We start from the raw sequence: 23,348 nt of genomic DNA on the forward strand, positions 1-23,348 counted from the left end.
CAAACCTTAGCCCATTCGCTAAACCTATCTAAATCTCTTTGCAGCCTCTGTGTCCTCTACACAACCCGCTTTCCCACTAATCTTTGTCTCATCTGCAAATTTTGTTACACTACACTCTGTCCCCTCTTCCAGGTCATCTATGTATATTGTAAACAGTTGTGGTCCCAGCACCGATCCCTGTGGCACACCACTAACCACCGATTTCCAACCCGAAAAGGACCCATTTATCCCGACTTTCTTTCTGTTAGCCAGCCAATTCTCTATCCATGCTAATACATTTCCTCTGACTCCGCGTACCTGTATCTTCTGCAGTAACCTTTTGTATGGCACCTTATCGAATGCCTTTTGGAAATCTAAATACACCACATCCATCGGTACACCTCTATCCACCATGCTCGTTATATCCTCAAAGAATTCTAGTAAATTAGTTAAACATGATTTTCCCTTCATGAATCCATGTTGCGTCTGCTTGATTGCACTATTCCTATCTAGATGTCCCGCTATTTCTTCCTTAATGATAGCTTCAAGCATTTTCCCCACTACAGATGTTAAACTAACTGGCCTATAGTTACCTGCCTTTTGTCTGCCCCCTTTTTTAAACAGAGGTGTTACATTAGCTGCTTTCCAATCCGCTGGTACCTCCCCAGAGTCCAGAGAATTTTGGTAGATTATAACAAGTGCATCTGCTATAACTTCCGCCATCTCTTTTAATACCCTGGGATGCATTTCATCAGGACCAGGGGACTTGTCCAGCACTACCTCCCGAGTGATAGTGATTATCTCAAGGTCCTCTCTTCCCACATTCCCGTGACCAGCAATGTTTGGCATGGTTTTTGTGTCTTCCACTATGAAGACCGAAGCAAAATAATTGTTGAAGGTCTCAGCCATTTCCACATTTCCCATTATTAAATGCCCCTTCTCATCTTCTAAGGGACCAACATTTACTTTAGTCACTCTTTTCCGTTTTATATATCGGTAAACGATTTGTCAAACATGATTTCCCTTTCATAAATCCGTGTCGACTCTGCCCAATCCTATTACTATCTTCCAAGTGCCCTGTTATCACGTCCTTAATGATAGATTCTAGTATTTTCTCTACTACTGATGACAGGCTAACTGGTCTATAGTTCCGTGTTTTCTCTCCCTCCTTTCTTAAAGAGCGGGGTTACATTTGCTACTTTCCAATCTGTGGGAACCTTTCTAGAATCTATGGAATTTTGGAAGATGACAACCAATGCATCCACTATCTCTATTGCTACCTCTTTCAAAACCATAGGATGTAGACCATTAAGTCCAGGGGAGTTATCAGCTTTCAGTCACCTTAATTTCTCCAGTAGAAATGTCTTTACTGAATGAAAGCAGGCCCAGTGCTGGTGGAAGAGTAGAGTATTTGGGGGTACAGGTTCCCAGGACATTAAAGGCAGCACCTCAGGTTGATAAAGTTTAACAACTGTTAATGGTATTCTAAGTTTTATCCAAAGAGGTATAGAATATACAACCAAGAAATAATGATACGCCAAAATAAAACCTTAAGTCCTGGTGAGAATACTGTGTGCTGCTTCATACTATTCGGAAGGATATGGAGGCTGTAGAGGGTACAACAGATTCACTAGAATACTGCCTGATATGAGGAAATATAAATACAAAGAGACTTGATATATTGAGTCGTTCTTTGTTAGAACAATGGAGATTACAGGGTGATTTTTAAAAATTTCTTCACAGGATGTGGGCGTCGCTGGCAAGACAAGCATTTACTGCCCATCTCTAATCGCTGTTGAGCAGTTGGTGTTGAGCCGCCTTTTTGAACTGCTGCAGTCTATGTGGTGAAGGAACTCCCACCATAGTGCTGTTTGGTCGGGAGTTCCAGGATTTTGACCCAACGACAATGATGGTACGCTGATATATTTCCATGATGTGTAACTTGGAGGTGGTGGTGTTCCCATGCACCTGCTGCCCTTGTCCTCATCTTTCTAGGTGGTAGAGGTCATGGGTTTGGGAAGTGCTGTCAAACAAGCCGTGGCAAGTTGCTGTAGTACATCTTGTCGATGGTACCCACTGCAGACAGTGCGCCAGTGGTAGAGGGAGTGAATATTTAAGGTGGTGGCCACTCAAACAGGCTGTTTTTTCCTGCATGATGCTGACCTCCTTGAGTGTTGTTGGAGCTGCACTCATCCAGGCAGCTGGACAAAAAGCCAACAAATCCCCTGGACCTGATAGCCGACATCCTAGTGTTCTAAAAGAGATGGCTGCAGAGATAGTGGATACATCGGTTGGGGCAGAGAAATAGAGAAAGCCATAGATTCTAGAACGGTCCCAGCAGATTGCAAGGTACAAATTTAACATACAAACATAGAAACTAGGTGCAAGAGTAAGCCATTCGGCCCTTTGAGCCTTCAATAAAATCATGGCTGATCATTCACCTCAGTACCCCTTTCCTGCTTTCTCTCCATATCCCTTGATCCCTTTAGACACAAGGGCCATATCTAACTCCCTCTTGAATATATCCAATGAACCGGCATCAACAACTCTCTGCGGTAGAGAATTCCACAGGTTAACAACTCTCTGAGTGAAGAAGTTTCTCCTCATTTCAGTCCTAAATGGCTCACCCCTTATCCTTAGACTATGACTCCTGGTTCTGGACATCCCCAACATCGGGAACAATTTTCCTGCATCTAAGCCATCCAGTCTTACCAGAATTTTATATGTTTCTATGAGATTCCCTCTCATCCTTCTAAACTCCAGTGAATACAGGCCCAATCGATCCAGTCTCTCCTCATATGTCAGTCCTGCCATCCCGGGAATCAGTCTTGTGAACCTTCGCTGCACTCCCTCAATAGTAAGAACGTCCTTCCTCAGATTAGGAGACCAAAACTGAACACAATATTCCAGATGAGGCTTCACTAATGCTCTGTACAACTGTAGTAAGACCTCCCTGCTCCTATACTCAAATCCCCTAGCTATGAAGGCCAACACTTACCATTTGCCTTCTTCACCGCCTGCTCTACCTGCATGTCAACTTTCAATGACTGATGTACCATGACACCCAGGTCTCGTTGCACCTCCCCTTTCCCTAATCTGCCGCCATTCAGATAATATTCTGCCTTCGTGTTTTTGCCACCAAAGTGGATAACCTCACATTTATCCACATTATACTGCATCTGCCATGCATTTGCCCACTCACCTAACCTGTCCAAGTCACTCTGCAGCCTTTTAGCGTCCTCCTCACAGCTCACACTGCCACCCAGCTTAGTGTCATCTGCAAACTTGGAGATATTACACTCAATTCCTTAATCTAAATCATTAATATATATTGTAAATAGCTGGGGTCCCAGCACGGAGCCCTGCGGCACCCCACTAGTCACTGCCTGCCATTCTGAAAAGGACCCGTTTATCCCGACTCTCTGCTTCCTGTCTGCCAACTAGTTCTCTATCCACGTCAGTACATCACCCCCAATGTCATGTTCTTTAATTTTGCACACCAATCTCTTGTGTAGGACCTTGTCAAAAGCCTTTTGAAAGTCCAAATATACCACATCCACTGGTTCTCCCTTGTCCACACTACCAGTTACATCTTCAAAAAATTGTCAAGCACGAGTTCCCTTTCATGAATCCATGCTGACTTGGACCGATCCTGTCACTGCTTTCCAAATGCGCTGCTATTTCATCTTTAATAATTAATTCCAACATTTTCCTCACTACTGATGTCAGGATGACCGGTCTATAATTAACCGTTTTCTCTCTCCCTCCTTTGTTAAAAAGTGGTGTTACATTAGCTACCCTCCAGTCCATAGGAACTGATCCAGAGTCGATAGACTGTTGGAAAATGATCACCAATGCATCCACTATTTCTAGGGCCACTTCCTTAAGTACTCTGGGATACAGACTATCAGGCCCTGGGGATTTATCGGCCTTCAATCCCATCAATTTCCCTAACACAATTTCACGCCTAATAAGGATTTCCTTCAGTTCCTCCTTCTCATTAAACCCTGGGTCCCCTAGTATTTCCGGAAGGTTATTTGTGTCTTCCTTCGTGAAGACAGAAGCAAAGTATTTGTTTAACTGGTCTGCCAATTCTTTGTTCCCCATTATAAATTCACCTGAATCTGACTGCAAGGGATCTACGTTTGTCTTCACTAATCTTTTTCTCTTCACATATCTATAGAAGCTTTTGCAGTCAGTTTTTATGTTCCCAGCAAGCTTCCTCTCATGCCCTATTTTACCTCTCCTAATTAAACCCTTTGCCCTCCTCTGCTGAATTCTAAATTTCTCCCAGTCCTTAGGTTTGCTTCTTTTTCTGGCCAATTTATATGCCTCTTCCTTGGATTTAACACTATCCTTAATTTCCCTTGTTACCCATGCTTGAGCCACCTTCCCCGTTTTATTTTTACTCCAGACAGGGATGTAGAATTGAAGTTCATTCATGTGATCTTTAAATGTTTGCCATTGCCTATCCACCATCAACCCTTTAAATATCATTCGCCAGTCGATCCTAGCCAATACACGTCTCATACCATCGAAGTTACCTTTCCGTAAGTTCAGGACCCTCGTCTCTGAATTAACTGTGTCACTTTCCATCTTAATAAAGAACTCTACCATATTATGGTCACTCTTCCCCAAGAGGCCTCGCACAACAAGATTGCTAATTAGTCCTTTCTCATTGCACATCACCCAGTTTAGCATGGACAGCACTCTAGTTGGTTCCTCGACATATTGGTCCAGAAAACCATCCCTAATACACTCCAGGAAATCCTCCTCCACCGCATTGCTACCAGTTTGGTTAGCCCAATCAATATGTAGATTAAAGTTGCCCACGATAACTGCTGTACCTTTATTGCACGCAACCCTAATTTGTTGTTTGATGATGTCCCCAACCTCACTACTACTGTTTGGTGGTCTGTACACAACTCCCACTAGCGATTTCTGCCTTTTGGTATTCTGTAGCTCCAGCCATACCGATTCCACATCATCCAAGCTAATGTCCTTCCTTACTATTGTGTTAATTTCCTCTTTAACCAGCAACGCCATCCCACCTCCTTTTCCTTTCTGTCATTCCTTCCTAAATGTTGAATACTCCTGGATGTTGAGTTCCCAGCCTTGGTCACCCTGGAGCCATGTCTCCATGATGCCAATTACATCATATCCGTTAACAGCTATCTGCGCAATTAAATAGTCCACCTTATTACGAATACTCCTCGCATTGAGGCACAGAGCCTTCAGGCTTGTCTTTTTAACACACTTTGCCCCTTTAGAATTTTGCTGTAATGTGGCCTTTTTTGCTTTTTGCCTTGGGTTTCTCTGCCCTCCACTTTTACTTTTCTTCTTTCTATCTTTTGCTTCTGCCCCCATTCTACTTCCCTCTGTCTCCCTGCATAGGGTCCCATGCCCCTGCCATATTAGTTTAACCCCTCCCCAACACTAGCAAACACTCCCCCCATGGACATTGGTTCCGGTCCTGCCCAGGTGCAGACCGTCCGGTTTGTCCTGGTCCCACCTCCTCCAGAATCGGTTCCAATGTCCCAGGAATTTGAAACCCTCCCTTCTGCACCACGCCTCAAGCCACATATTCATCTGAGCTATCCTACGATTCCTATTCTGACTAGCATGTGGCACTTGTAGCAATCCTGAGATTACTCCCTTTGAGGTCCTGCTTTTTAATTTAAATCCTAGCTCCCTAAATTCGTCTTGTAGGACCTCATCCCGTTTATTTTACATATATCGTTGGTACCTATATGCACCACGACAACTGGCTGTTCACCCTCTCCCTTCAAAATGTCCTGCAGCCGATCAGAGACATCCTTGACCCTTGCACCAGGGAGGCAACATACCATCCTGGAGTCTCTATTTCACACGCAGAAAAGCCTATCTATTCTCCTTACAATAGAATCCCCTACCACTATAGCTCTCCCACTCTTTTTCCTGCCCTCCTGTGCAGCAGAGCCACCCACGGTGCCATGAACTTGGCTGCTGCTGTTCTCCCCTGATGAGTCATCCCCCTCAACAGTACCCAAAGCAGTGCGTCTGTTTTGCAGGGGGATGACTGCAGGGGACCCCTGCACTACCTTCCTTCCACTGATCTTCCTGTTGGTCACCCATCCCCTATCTGGCTGTGTAACCTTTACCTGCGGTGTGGCCAACTCACTAAACATGCTATTAACGACATCCTCAGCATCGCAGATGCTCCAGAGTAAATACACCCGCAGCTCCAGTGCCGCATTGCGGCCTGCCAGGTGCTGCAGCTGGATACACTTCCTGCACATGTAGTCGTCAGGGACTACAGCACAGGAGGAGCACGACACGTGTCTGAGCTCTCCTGCCATGACTTAACCCTTAGATTAACCTAATTTGGCAATAATGATAAAGGTTACCTACTGATAAAAGAAAAAGAAAAACTACTCACCAATCACCAGCCAATCACTTACCTCCTTGGCTGTGACATCACCCTTCGATTTCTTTCTACTTTTTTGCTTTCTCTCCCTGCAGCTGCACCGGCTAGCGTCCTCAAAGTCCCGCTGGCTCCCAACGATTGTTGGGCCTTTTGTCGGCTTCCCCACGCTGCCGCTCCGCCTCCTCGACGTCCCGCTGGCTCCCGACAACGTTGGCCCTTTTGTAGGCCTCCCCACGCTGCCACTCCACCTCCTCGACGTCCCGCTGGCTCCCGACGACGTTGGGGCTTTTGAGGACCTCCCCACGCTGCCACTCCACATCCTCGACGTTATTCAAGTTGTTCATGAGACTACATGGGGTCTGCAGTCAATGTTGAAGACTCCTCGAGCCACTCCCTCCCGACTGTACACCACTGTGCCACCACCTCTGGTGGGTCTGTCCTGCTTGTGGGAAAGGACATACCCAGGCATGGTGATGGAGGCTTCTGGGACTTTGGCTGAAAGGTATGATTCTGTGAGTATGACTATATCAGGCTGTTGCTTAATTAATCTGTGGGACAGCTCTTCCAATTTTAGCACAGGTCCCCAGATGCTAGTGAGGAGGACTTTGCAGGGCTGACTGGGCTGGGTGTGCTGTTGTCATATCAGACGTATGTGCCAAGGTTGATGCCGGGTGATGTGTCTGTTTTTTTCCTTATTTTTCGTAGAGGTTTGCTATAACTGAGTGGTTTGCGAGGCTATTTCAGAGAGCAGTTAAGTGTCAACTACATGACCAAGTCTGGAATCAAATATAGGCCAGACCAGGTAAGGACAGCAAATTTCCTTCCCGAAATAGACATGTGAACCAGATGGGTTTTTACAACAATCCGATAGTTTTAGTCACCCTCACTGATGGTAGATTTTTATTCCTGCTTTAATTCCTTTATCCACCTCCGTAACATTGCCCGCCTCCATCCCTGCCTCAGCACTTCTGCTGCTGAAACCCTCATCCATGTCTTTGTTACCTCTAGACTTGACTACTCCAACTCACTCCTGGCCGGCCTCCCACATTCTACACTACGTAAACTTGAGGGCATCCAAAACTCAGCAGTCTGTGTGCTAACTCGCACCAAGTCACGACCACCCATCACCCTTGTGCTTTCTGACCTACATTGGCTGCTGGTTAAACAACGCATCGATTTCAAAATTCTCATCCTTGTTTACAAATCACTCCATGGCTTTGTCCCTCCCTAGCTCTCATCTTTTTCAGCTTTACACCCCATTGCTCCTCAAATTCTGCCCTCTTGAACACCCCTCATTATGACTGCTCAATCATCGGTGGCCGTGCCTTCAGCTGTTTGGGCCCTAAGCTCTGGGACTCCCTGCCTAAACCTCTCCGCCTCTCTTTCCTCCTTTAAGACTCTCCTTAAAACGTACCTCTTTAACCAAGTTTTTGGTCATCTGCCTTAATTTCTTCTTTTGTGGCATAGTGTCAAATTTATCCGTTTTGTCTGCCAACACTGCTTTGAAGCGCCTTGGGATGTTTTGCTACAGTTAAAGGTGCTGTAAAGAGGGCTTTAAACTAATTAGGGGGGTGGGGGGTGGGAGGATTCAGGTGAACAGAAATTTTAAAAGTCAAAGAGCAAGGAGAAGGCTATAGAGCAGGGTAGCACTGAGGGAAATGATAAGCAGAACGTGACAGGAAGGAACAGAACGTATAAACGTGAGTGTATCAGAAAGTGGGGTCAAAGCAGGGAAAAATGGTAAAAAAAAATTAAAAGCTCTTTATCTGAATGCACGCAGCACTTGTAATAAAATAGATCGAGTTGACGGCACAAATAGATATAAATGGGCATGATCTGATAGCTATTCCAGAGACATGGTTGCAAGGTGACCAAGGCTGGGAACTAAATATTCTGGGGTATTTGACAATTCAGAAGGATAGACATAAAAGAAAAGGAGGTGGGGCAGCTCTTAATAAAGGATGAAATCAGTGCAGTAGTGAGAAATTATATTGGCTCAGAAGGTCAAGATGTAGAATCAGTTTGGGTGAAAACAAGGAATAATAAGGGGGAGAAGTCACTGGTGAACGTAGTCTATAGACTCCCTAACAGTAGCAAATCTGTTGGTCGGAGTATAAACCAGGAAATAGTGGGGGCTTGTAAAAAAGTATCAGCAATAATCATGGGTGATTTTAACCTCCATAGTTAATTCGGAGAAATGTGAGGTAATGCACTTTGGGAAGGCCAATAAGGAAAGGATATACACATTAGGCGGTAGGCCACTTAACAATGTAGATGAACAAAGGGACCTTGGAGTGCTTGTCCACAGATCCCTGAAAGTAGGCCAGGTGGATAAGGTGGTTAAGGTGGCATATGGAATGCTTGCCTTTATTGGTCGAGGCATAGAGTACAAGAGCAGGGAGGTTATGCTTAAATTGTATAATTCTCTGGTTAGGTCACAGCTGGAGTACTGCGTGCAGTCTAGTCGCCGTATTATAGGAAGGATGTGATTGCACTAGAGAGTGTGCAGAGGAGATTTATTAGGATGCTGCCTGGGATGGAGAATCTTAGCTATGAGGTCAGATTGGATAGGCTGGGTTTGTTCTCATTGGAACAAGAGGTTGAGGAGAAACCTCATTGAGGTGTATAACACTTTGAGGGGCCTGGATATAGTGGATAGCAAGGGCCTATTTCCATTGGTGGAGGGGTCAATTACGAGGGGGTATAGTTTTAAGGTGGTTAGTGGAAGGTTCAGAGGGGATTTGAAGGGGAACTTCTTCACATGTAGGGTTGTGGGGATCTGGAACTCACTGCCTGGAAGGGTGGTGAATGCAGAAACCCTCACCACATTTAAAAGGTGCTTCAATGGGCACTTAAAGTGCCGTAACCTGCAGGGTTATGGACCTAGAGCTGGTAATTGGGATTAGACTGGATAACCTCTTGTTGGCTGGTGCAGATATGATGGTAAGTACTATAGGGAATCGAATACCGCCAGGGTAATATCCTGGACTAGTTTCGAACGCCTGGATGGGTTGGAGAGGAATTTTCCCAGATTTTTCTTTCCCCAAATGGCCTGGGTTTTTAATCTGTTTTTTGCCTCTCCCAGGAGATCACATGGCTCCGCTGGGGCGGAATGTAGAATGTTTTAGTGTAAGGGGTGTCACAGTTGTGCGGGGTAGACTGGTTGGGCTGGGTGCTCCTTACCTTCCCGCCATTGTTCATAGGTTTAGTTGTAACCTTCAGGACTGCTGACCGAGGACCATGCGGCTTTGTCAGCCGGCGTGGACATTATGGGCAAAAATGGCTTCCCTCCGCGCTGTAAATTTTTATGTTCTATGTTTCTATATTGATTGGACAAATCAAATTGGCCACGGTAGCCTTGAGGAAGAGTTCATAAGAGTGTATTCGGGATGGTGTACTTGAACAGCACGTTACGGAATCAACCAGGGAGCAGGCTATCTTGGATCTGGTACTGTGTAATGAGGCAGGATTAATAAATGATCTCCTAGTAAAGGATCCTCGAGGAAAGAGTGATCATAGCATAGTTGAATTTCAGATTCAGTTGTAGGGTGAGAAAGTTGGATCTCAAAACAGTGTCTTAAGCTTAAATAAAGGAGACTACAAAGGTATGAAGGCAGAGTTGGCTAAAGTGGACTGGGAAAATAGATTAAAGCATAAGACGGTTAATGAGCAGTGGCAGGCAGACATTTAAGGAGATATTTCATATCTCTCAACAAAAATATATTCCAATGAGTAGGAAAGACTTTAAGAGAAGGGATAACCATCCGTGACCATCTCAGGAAATAAAGGATGGTATCAAGTTGCAAACAATGGCAGGCAAAGTGGCTAAGATTAGTGGGAGGCCAGAGGATTGGGAAACTTTTAAAAACCAGCAAAGAACGACTTAAAAAAAATGAGGGGGAAGATCGATGATGAAAGTAAACTAGCAAGAAATATAAAAACAGATAGTAAGAGTTTCTAAAAGGTATATAAAAAGGAAGAGAGCGGCTAAAGTAAATGTTGGTCGATAGAGGATGAGACTGGGGAATTAATAATGGGGACAGGGAAATGGCAGAGACTTTGAACAAATATTTTGTATCAGTCTTCAAGGTAGATGACATTAAAAACATCTCAATAATGGATAATCAAGGGGCTATAGGGAGGGAGGAACTTAAAACAATCACGGTCACTAAAGAAAAAGTACTCGGTAAAAATAATGGGACTAAAGATGGACAAGTCCCATGGATCTGATGGCCTGCATCCTAGGATCTTAAAAGAAGTGGCTGCAGAGATAGTGGATGCATTGGTTGTAATCTACCAAAATTCCCTGGATTCTGGAGAGTTCCCAGAGGATTGGAAAACCGCAAATGTAACATTCCCATTTAAAAAAGGAGACAGATAGAAAGCAGGAAACTATAGACCAGTTAGCCTAACATCTGTCATTGGGAAAATGCTGGAGTCCATTATTAAGGAAGCAGTAGCAGGACATTTGGAAAATCGTAATGCAGTCAAGCGGAGTCAGCATGGTTTTATGAAAGGAACATTATGTATAACAAATTTGCTGGAGTTCTTTGAGAATGTAACGAGCAGGGTGGATAAAGAGGAACCAGTGGATGTGGTGCATTTGGATTTCCAGATGGCATTCCAGAAGGCACATAAAAGGTTACTGCACAAGATAAGAGCTCACGGGGTTGAGGGTAATATATTAGCATGGATAGAGGATTGGCTAACTAACAGAAAACAGAGTGTCAAGATAAATGGGTCAATTTCCAGTTGGCAAACAAGAACTAGTGGGGTGCCACAGGGATCAGTGCTGGGACCTCAACTATTTACAATCTATATTAATGATTTGGATGAAGGGACCGAGTGTAATGTAGCTAGGTTTGCTGATGATACAAAAATGGGTGGGAAAGCAAGTTGTGAGGACACAAAAAATCTGCAAAGGGATATAGTCAGGCTAAGTGAGTGTGCAAAAATTTGGCAGATGGAGTATAGGAGCAGGGAGGTCTTACTACAGTTGTACAGAGCCTTGGTGAGGCCACACCTTGAATATTGTGTTCCGTTTTGGTCTCCTAATCTGACGAAAGTACATTCTTGCTATTGAGGAAGTGCAGTGAAGGTTCACCAGACTGATTCCCGGATGGCAGGACTGCCATATGAAGACAGACTGGATCGACTAGGCTTATATTCACTGGAATTAAGAAGAATGAGAGGGGATCTCATAGAAACATATAAAATTCTGACGGAATTGGACAGGTTAGATGCAGGAAGAATGTTCCCGATGTTGGGAAAGTCCAGAACCAGGGGTCACAGTCTAAGGGTAAGGGGTAAGCCATTTAGGACCGAGATGAGGGGAAACCTCTTCACTCAGAGAATTGTGAACCTGTGGAATTCTCTACCACAGAAAGTTGTTGAGGCCAGTTCGTTGAATGTATTCAAAAGAGAGCTAGATGTGGCCCTTATGGTTAAAGGGATCAAGGGGTATGGAGAGAAAGCAGAAATGAGGTATTGAAGTTGCAAAATTGATCAGCTATGGCCAGATTGAATGGTGGTGCAGGCTCGAAGGGCCGAACGGCCTACTCTTGCACCTATTTTCTATAAATGTGGGAAAGTGTGAGGTTATCCACTTTGGCAGAAAAAATAAAAAAGCAAATTATTTAAATGGAGAAAAATTACAAAATGCTGCAGTACAAAGGGACCTGGGGGGGAGGGGGGGTCCTTGTACATGAAACACAGTAAGTTAGTATGCAGGTACAGCAAGTAATCAGAAAGGCAAATGGAACGTTGGCCTTTATTGCAAGGGGAATAGAATATAAAAGCAAAGAAGTCCTGCTATAACTGTACAGGGTATTGGTGAGACCACACCTAGAGTACTGCATACAGTTTTGGTCTCCTTATTTAAGGAGGGATATACTTGCATTGGAGGCAGTTCAGAGGGGTTCACTAGGTTGATTCCTGAGATGAAAAGGTTGACTTATGAACAAAGGTTGAGCAGGTTGGGCCTGTACTCATTGGAGTTCAGAAGAATGAGAGGTGATCTTATTGAAACATACAAGAAAATGAGAGGGCTTGACAGGGTAGATGCATAGAGGATGTTTCCACTCATGTGGAAATCTAGCACTGGGGGGAGGGGGGGGGGGCATAGTTTCAGAATAAGGGATCGCCTATTTAAAATTGAGATGAGGAGGAATTTCTTCTCTCAGAGGGGTGTAAATCTGTGGAATTCTCTGCCCCAGAGAGTTGTGGAGGCTGGGTCATTGAATATATTTAAGGCGGAGATAGACAGATTTCTGAGCAATAGGGCTATGGGGAGCAGGCAGGAAAGTGGAGCTGAGCCCATGATCAGATCAGCCATGATCTTATTGAATGGCAGAGCAGTCTTGAGTGGCCAAATGGTCTACTCCTGCTCCTATTTTTTATGTTCTTATATAAATAAAAGTTATTAGTCCAGGCTTCTGGATTACTAGTCCAGTAATGTAAGCATTATGTTCCCGTACCCCTAATATTATAGAAGTGTTAAAAATTATAAAGGATTTGACAGGGTAGATAAAAGCAGACTAATTCCAATGGTTGAGGGGTCAAGAACAAGGAACCACAGATACAGGAGGTAAATGTTAACAGATACAGAATAGCTGGCAGGAGAACAGTTTTTACTCACTTGAGACGCTGTGGAATTCACTTACAAAGTTAGTGGTTGAACAGAAATTTCAACATTCAAAATTAAATTGGATAGGTGGACAAAGGAAGGGGGTTGAAGGGATATGGGAATAGGTGGGTAAAAGTGATTAGAACTATTTCCTCGTGGAGAGTAAATGCCAACAGAGACTCGTTGGGCCGAATGGCCCATTTTCATGTTGTAACCTTTGTAATCTATGTAAGTAGGGACACACACTTAAATAGCATACATGTAACATTTAAAGAAATGATTGCAGTGGCTCAGAGTTACAATGTTATCAGTTTCACTTGGATCACAACAAAACAAATTATATGGTAAAAACTGTTGCGGAAAATTCTCCATGCAACTGTGGCATTAACAGAAATTAATTTTATTTGAAACATATTCATAAAATAAACTTTCCTTAATTCAGGATTGCTGCATGTTGTGTGGCATTGCGTAGATCGATTGCTTCCAGGTTCAAAATTGTGTGTCAATATTTCTAATACAATAATAGGCAAGGACTGGAATGTATTAACCAACACCTTGCAGCATCATATCAAATCCAGTTCCTCTATTCCCGATGTCATTCCCATTGTTGTACTGAATTTTCCCAGGTAAACAATCTGATCTTATATTTTAAGTCTGCACCAGAACCCCCAAAAAGAAACAAATTTCATGAGATACAAACTCAAAAGGTCTCCTGTCTGAACATTTTCCCAGTTGCACATGCAGTCACATACCTGACTTCTGCGATGATAGAGCTACCACCAATGCTGGGTCAATTTCACATGGCAAACCAGATGCCGAAGAAAGCTCATACACATTCATTGCAACCTGCAAATGTTAAGAAACCACATTTACAGACAAAAAAAATCCAACACATTTTAGGTTGGAGGTAACTTATATAAAGAAGTTAAATCTATAAATAAAATTCTTTACACAATATGCATATGAAATCTCGTTACTAAATTCAAAACATAAGTGGATACAAAAAATTGTTTAATCTTAATCTATTCAAATGGATCTCCTGTTTAATTGCTGACAGAAGTCTCAGGAATAGCGTTTTATAAAGGAAGTGAATATGCTAAAGTAGTGGTGATAGGAAATTAAGAGGGTCACATAATTCATTTGTGGGTGTGCTATTATTCCCAAAGCCTGGTTATTATTTAGTTGCAATTATTTAATACATTAATTTGTGGTTGAGATGCTTGCCCCGAAGCTAAGGTTGCTTTAATCTCCAAGACACTGCTGCGAGTGACATTAAATTAAAAAAAAGTTTTATTTTCTTTGAACACTTTTGTTAATTAGTGATTAAAAAAATATCAGACATGGGGCAAAAAAGGCCGTTTGACTGACAGTCAAGAATCATCCAATCAAGTAATGAAGAGTTTGCCAGCTTTCCTATTGGCATGGGAAAGCGATGTGATGCAAATATAGGTGTGTTGGGCGACCAATGGCAGGAGTGTGGGGGTGAGATGCTTGAAGGCAGGAGGTCATATGATGACACCTCTCGGAACATGCCCAAGCAGAAATGGCAACCCTACCCGAAGCCCAATTGGATACATTCATAGCACATTTATTTAGTTAACCAAATTAGTGCTTGGCGTGATCCCAACCAAGAGGTTTTTGGATTGTTAGGAACAAATTTATTTAATTTATTTAATGGCTGGACTAGTGCATACGCTAATTATTTAATACTTGCTGGCTGGATCGCTTCCCAAAAGCCCAATTACATTTACTGAGGCCAAATCTACTGCATTTAGTAGCTTTCCCTCCCCCCATTGTGCTTGTTTACATAGAGTTGCACATAAAAACCATCAACATAAAAAGCATCAATCAGACAAGAGGAAGCAAGGTTTGTGGACAGGAAGTGCACATCATATGCAAGAATTATTATATTGATATGCGCAGCTTTTTAAATGATGAAAATTAAATTTGTCTAATTAATACAAGGTTAGCTTTCTACAAACTGTAGCCTTAATTAGCACCAATGGGTATTCTTTATTTCAAAGAAGTTATATATACACACAAATACTTTGGGATTGAAATTGGGTACCGCCGAGTACTGATTTTGGCACCGTGCGTTAGGCGCAGCCTCAAAGTCCTAAATTCAGTTTTTACGCCCAAAGGAGAGAGCAGCGCTAAAAAGTGGCGTTGCACACTCAGCCTTGGGCAGGAGCTCAGGAGGCCTACTGAATTCTCCGAAGGGAGGCTTCCACCATGCTAGAAAAAAACGTGAAGAAAAAAATTTTTTTAACTTCTCCGATCCACACACACAAACTTCCTCAATCTTAAAACTAATGAAAACAACAGAAATAAATAAAGAGGAAAACTTAGCTTCCTTTCTGGGCAATTGTACGGCAGCCCAATGGGTGGATGATGTCATCACATGGGTGGCATTAGCCGGTGCAGTGTGACTTCTTGGCACCTCTGCCAAAGAGCCGACTCAATTTAGGTAGAGGCGTCGACGCCAATTACTGACGACAGTAGGCATGTGTCGCCCACGGTAACGGGTGGCGTACAAAACCCAATTTTGGCCCCTTAGTCTTTAAAATTTAGGATGTAAACATCATTACCTTCATATCGGTCTCCCTTGGAATGTGGTCCTTGAAATCTTCAACTGAACTTACAAGGAAGGGAATATGGCAGGATAGGACCTGATAAAGAAATAGTCAACTTATTACGTGATTAGCAGGTTTGCAAATCAAGTCCTAGAGATCACATTCATCGTGAAAACTTGTTAAAAGTCTCAATTACAAATACGCAGCCCTCAAAAACTAAAATCCCACTCTTATATTAACTCTTTTTCCTGCTGGTAGAAGAGGTCCAAGATTTGCAGTGTTGTGAAGGAGGTTTAGGCATCCTGGGAAATTCGGACAGGGGTCTTGGGATTTGGAAGCAGAGGAAGGTTTCAGAATCTGGGAGCAGCAGGACATTGGGTCCAGCTCCTTGCATTGCAAGGAAATGATTCCGAGGTTAAGAATACTGGAAATAGGATTTTTGCGAGTCCACAAGGTATGGGAAGACGGGTGCTGAAGCATTGGGGTTGGTGGGGGCATGATCTGGTAGAATCAGGTGGAGGGTGGAAATTGGATCTGGCAGTGTGGTGTAGGAGGGGGCTGCAGTCTAGCAGGATTGAGGGGGCTTGAGAATGTGACTGAAAATCTTGACCATTTTGGGGCTTCAGCACTACAAACCATCCCCCCTCATTTGACCCACAGCACGGCAAATGCTTTTCTCGACAAATGCCAGGAAATTGGTAGCAGCTGCCAAAGAAAATCCCCAATGGGGCGGGGTTGATTCTCAGGCTACATACAGACCAGGTCAGTTGCAGCAAGGCAGTATTAGACAGGAGTAATGGATATAGTGTGACAAGAAACTGTACAGGGAATGTTCCACATACAGAAGATGTGCACTGAGAATATATTTATAGATATATCCTCAGGTTACTGATACACGATGACATCTGAATGTATTTTCAAAAATATACTTTCAATGACTTCATTGGTTACCCTTCGGTAGTTTTCCTGCTCCTTGATTCCTGGTACATCCACCTGCTCAGCTATAATTTATTGTTCTTTTATGAATAAAATTTGAGCAATTAAGTGCAAATATGGTATACACCTTGCAAGGGTGATGCTTTCAAGTATGATGGTGCTGACAAAGAGCCGATTGTATACACAAAGTGAACAGAACACAACAGGAGTAGGCCATTTAGCTCCTCGAGCAAGTTCTGCCGTTCAACTACATCATGGTTGATCTGTACCTCAACACCATTTAACCGCCTTTGATTCATATCCCTTGATACCATTACTTGATAAATATCTGTTGATTACATTCTTGAAAATTTCAATTGATCCAGCATCCAGTCTTTTGGGAGAGTGAACTCTACACTTCCAATACCCTTTGTGTGAAAATGTGCTTCCTGATTTCACTCCTGAATGGCCTAGCTCTAATTTTAAGATTGTGCCCACATATTCTGGATTCCCCACCAGAGGAAATAGCTTCTCAGTATCTATTCTAGTGAATCCTTTTATCATTTAAAACACCTTAATTAGATTACCCCCTCAACCATTTAAACTCAAGGGAATACAAGTAACCTGTCCTCACAATTTAACCCTTGAAGCCATGCATCATTCTTGGAAACCTGCACTGTAATCCCTCCAAGGCCAATATATCATTCCTGAGGTGTGGTGCTCAAAACTGCATGTAGTATTCCAGATGGAGTCTGATCAAGACACTGTACAATTGAAGTATAACTTCCTCCCCTTTGCACTGCAAGCCCCTTGAGATAAAGGCCAACATTCTATTAGCCTTTTTGATTACTTTTTGTACCTGTACACCACCTTTCAGTGGTATGTATACCTGGGCATCCAAATCCTTTTGCTCCTCTACAAAATGTTAGTCTCTCGCCATTAAAATATTCTGTTTTGTGTTTCTCAGATCCAAAGTAAATAACCTCACACTTTCCCATGTTGAACTCCATCTGCTACAGTTTTTGCCCACTCACTTACAATCTGTCTATATCCCTTTGTAACTTCCATCTACACAACTTACCATGCCTTCTAACGTAGTGTTGTCTGCAAACTTAGATACATAACTCTCTATTCCTTTGTCCAAGTCATTGATATGCATGGTGAAAAGCTGAGGCCACAGTACAGATAGCTGGATAACACCAGTTGTCACATCCCACCAGCGTACATTCCCTTTATCCCTACTCTCTGTCTCCAACCTCCCAACCTGTTATTAACCCAAATCACAAGGTTACCTTCAATTCTGTGCACTTTTATTTTTGCTAATAATCTTATGTGGAACCTTATGAAACGTCTTCTGGAAGTCCATATAGACAACATTAACAGTTTGTGAAGATGCCTCCTGAGCTAGTGGCTTCATAGGGAGCTTCTTTTCAGTGCAACTCTATCCTTGGCCATTCTTTGCCCTTTCTCCACCAGTTCCCTCTCTTCCACTGTAAGTTCCCTTGGTACCAATAGTGGGTGCATTTTAGCCCAAACTAGAAGTTCAAGCTGCAAGTTTAAAGTTGCCTGGAGCCCACTGCCCATCTCCCAACCATGCCTGCTCTTTCTTTTTATCCAGTTGAGCACTGGAACTTTGCTCAAATTTGGCTTTCAAATTTCTGGACTTCTTTGCCATCAAGACTGCATTACTTCACTGGACTACACTGTACGACTCAGCTGCCATGACTCTAATCTGCTATTCAGTTGCTAAAATTTTATGGTAACTTTATTTAGCTTACAGCCTATCCCCAACATTACTATTACCTGCTGAGTTTATGACTGGCTTATTGGTGGTTCAACACTATTTTGCTACAGTGTGATTCTTGGCCAAAAAATCACTTTCGTGGGCTGAAGTCCATCTCTTTGCCGCTTCTGGATCTTATAGCGAACTCCACTTCGCCACTGTTTTTCTATCCCACAATTGATTCTGTACACCTCCTGGCTCTTCAATCCCACGGAAATATCTCCAGCAGTGTGTCTGTCCTCAGATATTCTACCCTTCAAATAGATTCTGGACTCACTTTCCCTCCACACCTATCTCTGAACCTGAACATCAGTTTGTCAATACTCCAAGCTGACTCTACCCTCTCTACATCGACTAATCCCACCACGGGACCTCAGACTATAATTTTGGACTCCCTCCTATTGTCTCCTCTATTCCTCGTTTATTACCAGGACATATCTATCCTAATCTTGCTATATAACCACGGCCATGTAACTTGGGTTTCCCTGTGCTCATTTACCTGCTAGTTTTTGCTGCTGATCCGGACCCGAACCCTTCACTCCCCCCTGCCCCCCACCCCCACTGTTTTTTTCTTCTCATCTCTTAACCCCTCCTTGGCCCCTCTTGCCTGTCATCATGCTTCTTTTCACTTCTCCCCTCTGATACTCTGCCCTATCAAATTCCTACCCCAACCATTCAACAGTCCCCGATCTTCCTACTCTCCTGCTGTCATCCCAGGCTTGACTCCCTCTTAAATAAGCTTCCAGCTTCCCTTTGTGCCTCGCTTTGCATCCGCCAAATGGCCTATTGAGGCACTTCAAATGTGCTGTCACTACCCCCATCAAAAACTCACCCTTGACCCATCTGTCCTTGCAAACTGCTGACCAATCTCCAACCTCCCTTTCCTCTCCAAAGTCCTTGAAATTATGGTTGCCTTCCAAATCCATGCCCATCTTTCCTGGAACTTCATGTTTAAACCCCTCCAATTAGGTTTCAGTCCCTGCCACAGCACTGAAACGACCCTCAAAGTCACAAAAGACATCCTGCAGGACTTTGACCGTGGTAAACTATCTCTCCTTAACCCTTCCCAACCTGTCTGCAGCCTACGACATGGATCATCACTCCATCTTTCTCCAATGTCATCCACCTGGGTTAGGCTACCCTTGCCTGATTCCATTTCTATCACAGCCAGAGAAATCACCTGCAATGATTTCTCTTCTGGCTCCCAAACCTTTACTTCTGGAGTCCCCCAAGTATCTATCCATGAACCTATCCTATTTCTCATCTACATGCTGCCCCTCGGCAACATCCAAAAACATGGCAGGTTCCACATGTGCGCTGACGACACCCAGCTCTCACTACCACTGCTCTCGACTCCTCCACTGCCCATGATTTATCACGCTGCTTGTCCGCGAGCGGCAAATTCTTCCAACTAAACATTGTGAAGACCAAAGCCAGTGTCTTCGGTCCCCACCAAACACTCCGTTCCCTAGCCACCGACTCCATCCCTCTCCCTGGCCACTGTCTGAGACTGAACCAGATCTTTGGCAACTTTGGAATCATATCTGACCCGACGACGAACTTCCAAACACATAACCACTCCATCACCAAGACTGCCTACTTCTTCTTCCGTAACATCACCCGTCTCTGCCTGCCTCAGAATATCTGCTGCTGAAACCTTCATCCATGCCTTTGTTACTTCTAGACTATTCCAATGCTGCCCTGGCTGGCCTTGCATCTTCCACCTTGTTTTTAAATCTCTCCATGACCTCACCCCTCCCTATCTCTGTAACTTCCCGCATTCCTTTAAAGGGGCTGCGTGCCCCCCTCCACCCCCCAAATAAAAATAGGAGCATTGTTAGTGACCTTCTCTCAAAATTCAGCTCCATTAGTCAGTCATGACCCACACAGACTCTCTTATCAACTCATACTTGTTTAAATGCTCAGTTGCTGTGTCTCTGATGTTACATAAGAACATAAGAAATAGGAGCAGGAGTTGGCCACCTAGCCTCTCGAGCCTGCTCCTCCCATTTCATAAGATCGTGGCTGATCTGATCATGGACTCAGCTCCACTTCCCTGCCCGCTCCCCATAACCCTTTCTTCCATTATCGCTCAAAAATTGGTCTATCTCCGCCTTAAATATATTCAATGACCCAGCCTCTACAGCTCTCTGAGGCAGAGAATTCCAGAGATTTACAACCCTCAGAAGAAATTTCTCCTCATCTGTTTTAAATGGACAGCCCCTTATTCTGAGACTATGTCCCCTAGTTTAAGTTTCCCCCATGAGTGGAAATATCCTCTCTGCATCCACCTTGTCAAGCCCCCTCATTATCTTATATGTTTCGATAAGATCACCTCTCATTCTTCTCAACTCCAATGAGTTCAACAATAGGCCCAACATACTCATCCCACCTTCATAAGTCAACCCCCTCATCTCCGGAATCAACCTAGTGAACCTTCTCTGAACAGCCTCTAATGCAAGTATATCCTTCCTTAAATAGAGATCAAAACTGTACGCAGTACTCTAGCTGTGGCCTCACCAATACCCTGTAAGGTTGTAGCAGGACATCCCTGCTTTTATACTCTATTCCCCTTGAAATAAAAGCCAACATTCTATTTGCCTTCCTGATTACTTGCTGTACCTGCATACCAACTTTGTGTTTCATGCACAAGGACCCCCAGGTCCCTCTGTACTGCAGCACTTTGCAATTTTTGTCCATTTAAATTAGAATTTGCTTTTCTATTTTTTCTGCCAAAGTGGATAACCTCATATTTTCCCACATTGTACTCCATCTGCCAAATTTTTACACACTCACGTAGCCTGTCTATATCTCTTCAGATTTTGTGTTCTCCTCACAATTTGCTTTCCCACCCATCTTTGTATCATCAGCAAATTTGGCTACATTACATTTGGTCCCTTCATCCAAGTCATTAATATAGATTGTAAATAGTTGAGGCCCCAGCGGCACCCCATTAGTTACTATTTGCCAACTGGAAAATGATGCATTTATCCTGACTCTCTGTTTTCTGTTAGTCAGCCAATCCTCTATCCATGCTAATATATTACCCCCAATTCCATAAACCTTTATCTTGTGCAGTAACTTCCCCACAACTGACGTTAAACTGACAGGCCTGCAGTTTGCTGGCTTCTCCCTCGCTCCTGTCTTACATAGAGACATTTACAAATAATGGAGTGATATTTGTTTGAATGTTTATTATATTCTGGCTAATTTAAACTTTTTTTCCCCCTCAGGAGTACCCTTTAATCCATTGCTCGTAAAATATTTTTCCTCCTCTAGTGACACCAATGCTATTTCTAGAGTTGTTATACGGCATTCAGTAATTTGACCACAATGATGCATTATTCATAGGATATATGCAACTCCTATAATACTTACATCTCTCAGTGCTTCCTGCGCTAGTGAACGGAATGATAAGATAACACCTATTATTGTCATCCTCTTCAATACGCTGTCAACCGCTACATTATTTAAGGGCACAAAAAGTGGAAGACAGTTTTATTTAGAAATTTTCTTCATGAGACCGATCAGTAATAATGCACAAAAATGTGTCAAACATACAACAGGTTAGCCAGTACACTTCACACCTGGATTTGTAGATTAATCATTCAATTACCCAATAATTAAACTTCAATATACTGAACTAGAAAGAAACTACTTGCTGTGGATATTTAAAATGAAAAGTTATATTCTGAAATATTCTAATGTGAAATGTGGGTAGTGGCAAGATTATTCTTTTTCAAAAAGAACAGATTAAATTGCTTGTGAAGATAATGTATAGAAGATATTGAGTATGCACAGTTTTGAATGGACGTTTTATGAAACATCACTTTAGCATGGTTAAATTTGATGGCATTCTAGTCGAAACTATAATGAAGGACAAAGCCAAAGTTAGCTCTTTCTCCCCAATTATTTTTGAGTGCTGGTACAGTGTAGAACGAATTCCATTTTAAAGATAGAAATGAATTAATGAAATGTTACAACACTAAATTGTTGCTATGATGTAAAAAAAACAGTTGGTGACTATGCAGAACTAGTTCTCATCTATTTTCTGCCTTTAAATGCTTCAGAATGCACTGCATCGGATGGGCATCTATTTCATCTACATCAGCATCTCCCCGACAACAGAGGCAGCTCGAGCCTGGAGCAGCTAGAGGGAGATTTAAACATCAGTATCTCCCTGACAACAGAGACAGCGTGAGCCTGGAGCAAATGGAGGGAGATTTAAACATCAACGTCTCCCTGACAACGGAGGCAGCACGAGTCTGAAGCTATTACAAGTCCCATCAAGAGGATAAAATGAGAAAAATAAGTAATAAAATTCTGACATCACAAGGGTGGAGGACAGTGATTGGTTTTTCCAGATTAAGTGAATCACTGGACAGGGAATGAATCTTAAAGGGAGCTAATAACTGATTTAATTTGATTCAATTGCTGATATTCTAATTTTAAACTTAATTTATAATTACGGTATGTATTATTTAATGTTGTTCATTATAATTAATATTATACTGATTTTACTATTGTATACTCCTTATTGTATTATTTTCAAAGTAATTTGAATTTTTTTTTTAGTTTTTTCACCTGTTTATCTGTGTGCGCATTTTGGCTGCCGCTTCGGACCCGAGCCTTTAACCTCTTTTTACACTTCCTTCTCACACTTTTTCTCTCTTACCCTCAATGGTCAACATCTAACGTGTTGTAAAATTGTTGTGAAAGGCGCTATATAAATTAATTATAATTATTCCAGAATTTGAAAATGCAGAGTAATTAACCCCTCAGTTATCAAAGCTCTGAGCCTTTAATTTATATTTTACCAGCATGTTCTCGTGTAGCCTTAGATATTTTCTTAAATTTAAATGCAGCAAAAAAAAGTTAGTTTTGCTAAATTGTAACCAGCATTACAAACTACATTAAGACAAAATATCTGCACCAAAGTAAAAAGTAGCCTGAGCAAGTCCTGCTCCAGAATTTTAAAAATACTAAATATTCATTTTAAAAAGTGTTCAATAAAACAGAACTCCTGCAGTTCCAGGTCACCCGAGGACAGATCTAACTTGGCTCTCA

At 42.8% G+C, this 23,348-nt stretch overlaps 1 protein-coding gene across 2 annotated transcripts in view; it reads right to left on the minus strand.

The window, feature by feature from the left end:
* Positions 1 to 23,348, minus strand: part of nckap1 (NCK-associated protein 1) — a 297,326-nt gene that overhangs the window by 51,737 nt on the left and 222,241 nt on the right. For both annotated transcript variants that reach the window (XM_070875820.1, XM_070875819.1), the window contains exons 25-27: positions 21,660 to 21,742; positions 15,599 to 15,679; positions 13,763 to 13,856 (exon numbers count right to left, since the gene is read on the minus strand). In XM_070875820.1, coding sequence (XP_070731921.1) covers positions 13,763 to 13,856; positions 15,599 to 15,679; positions 21,660 to 21,742 — 258 coding nt within the window. The remainder of the gene's footprint in view (positions 1 to 13,762; positions 13,857 to 15,598; positions 15,680 to 21,659; positions 21,743 to 23,348) is intronic.

Source organism: Pristiophorus japonicus, chromosome 3 (assembly GCF_044704955.1).
Source record: "Pristiophorus japonicus isolate sPriJap1 chromosome 3, sPriJap1.hap1, whole genome shotgun sequence".
NCBI lineage: Eukaryota > Metazoa > Chordata > Chondrichthyes > Pristiophoridae > Pristiophorus > Pristiophorus japonicus.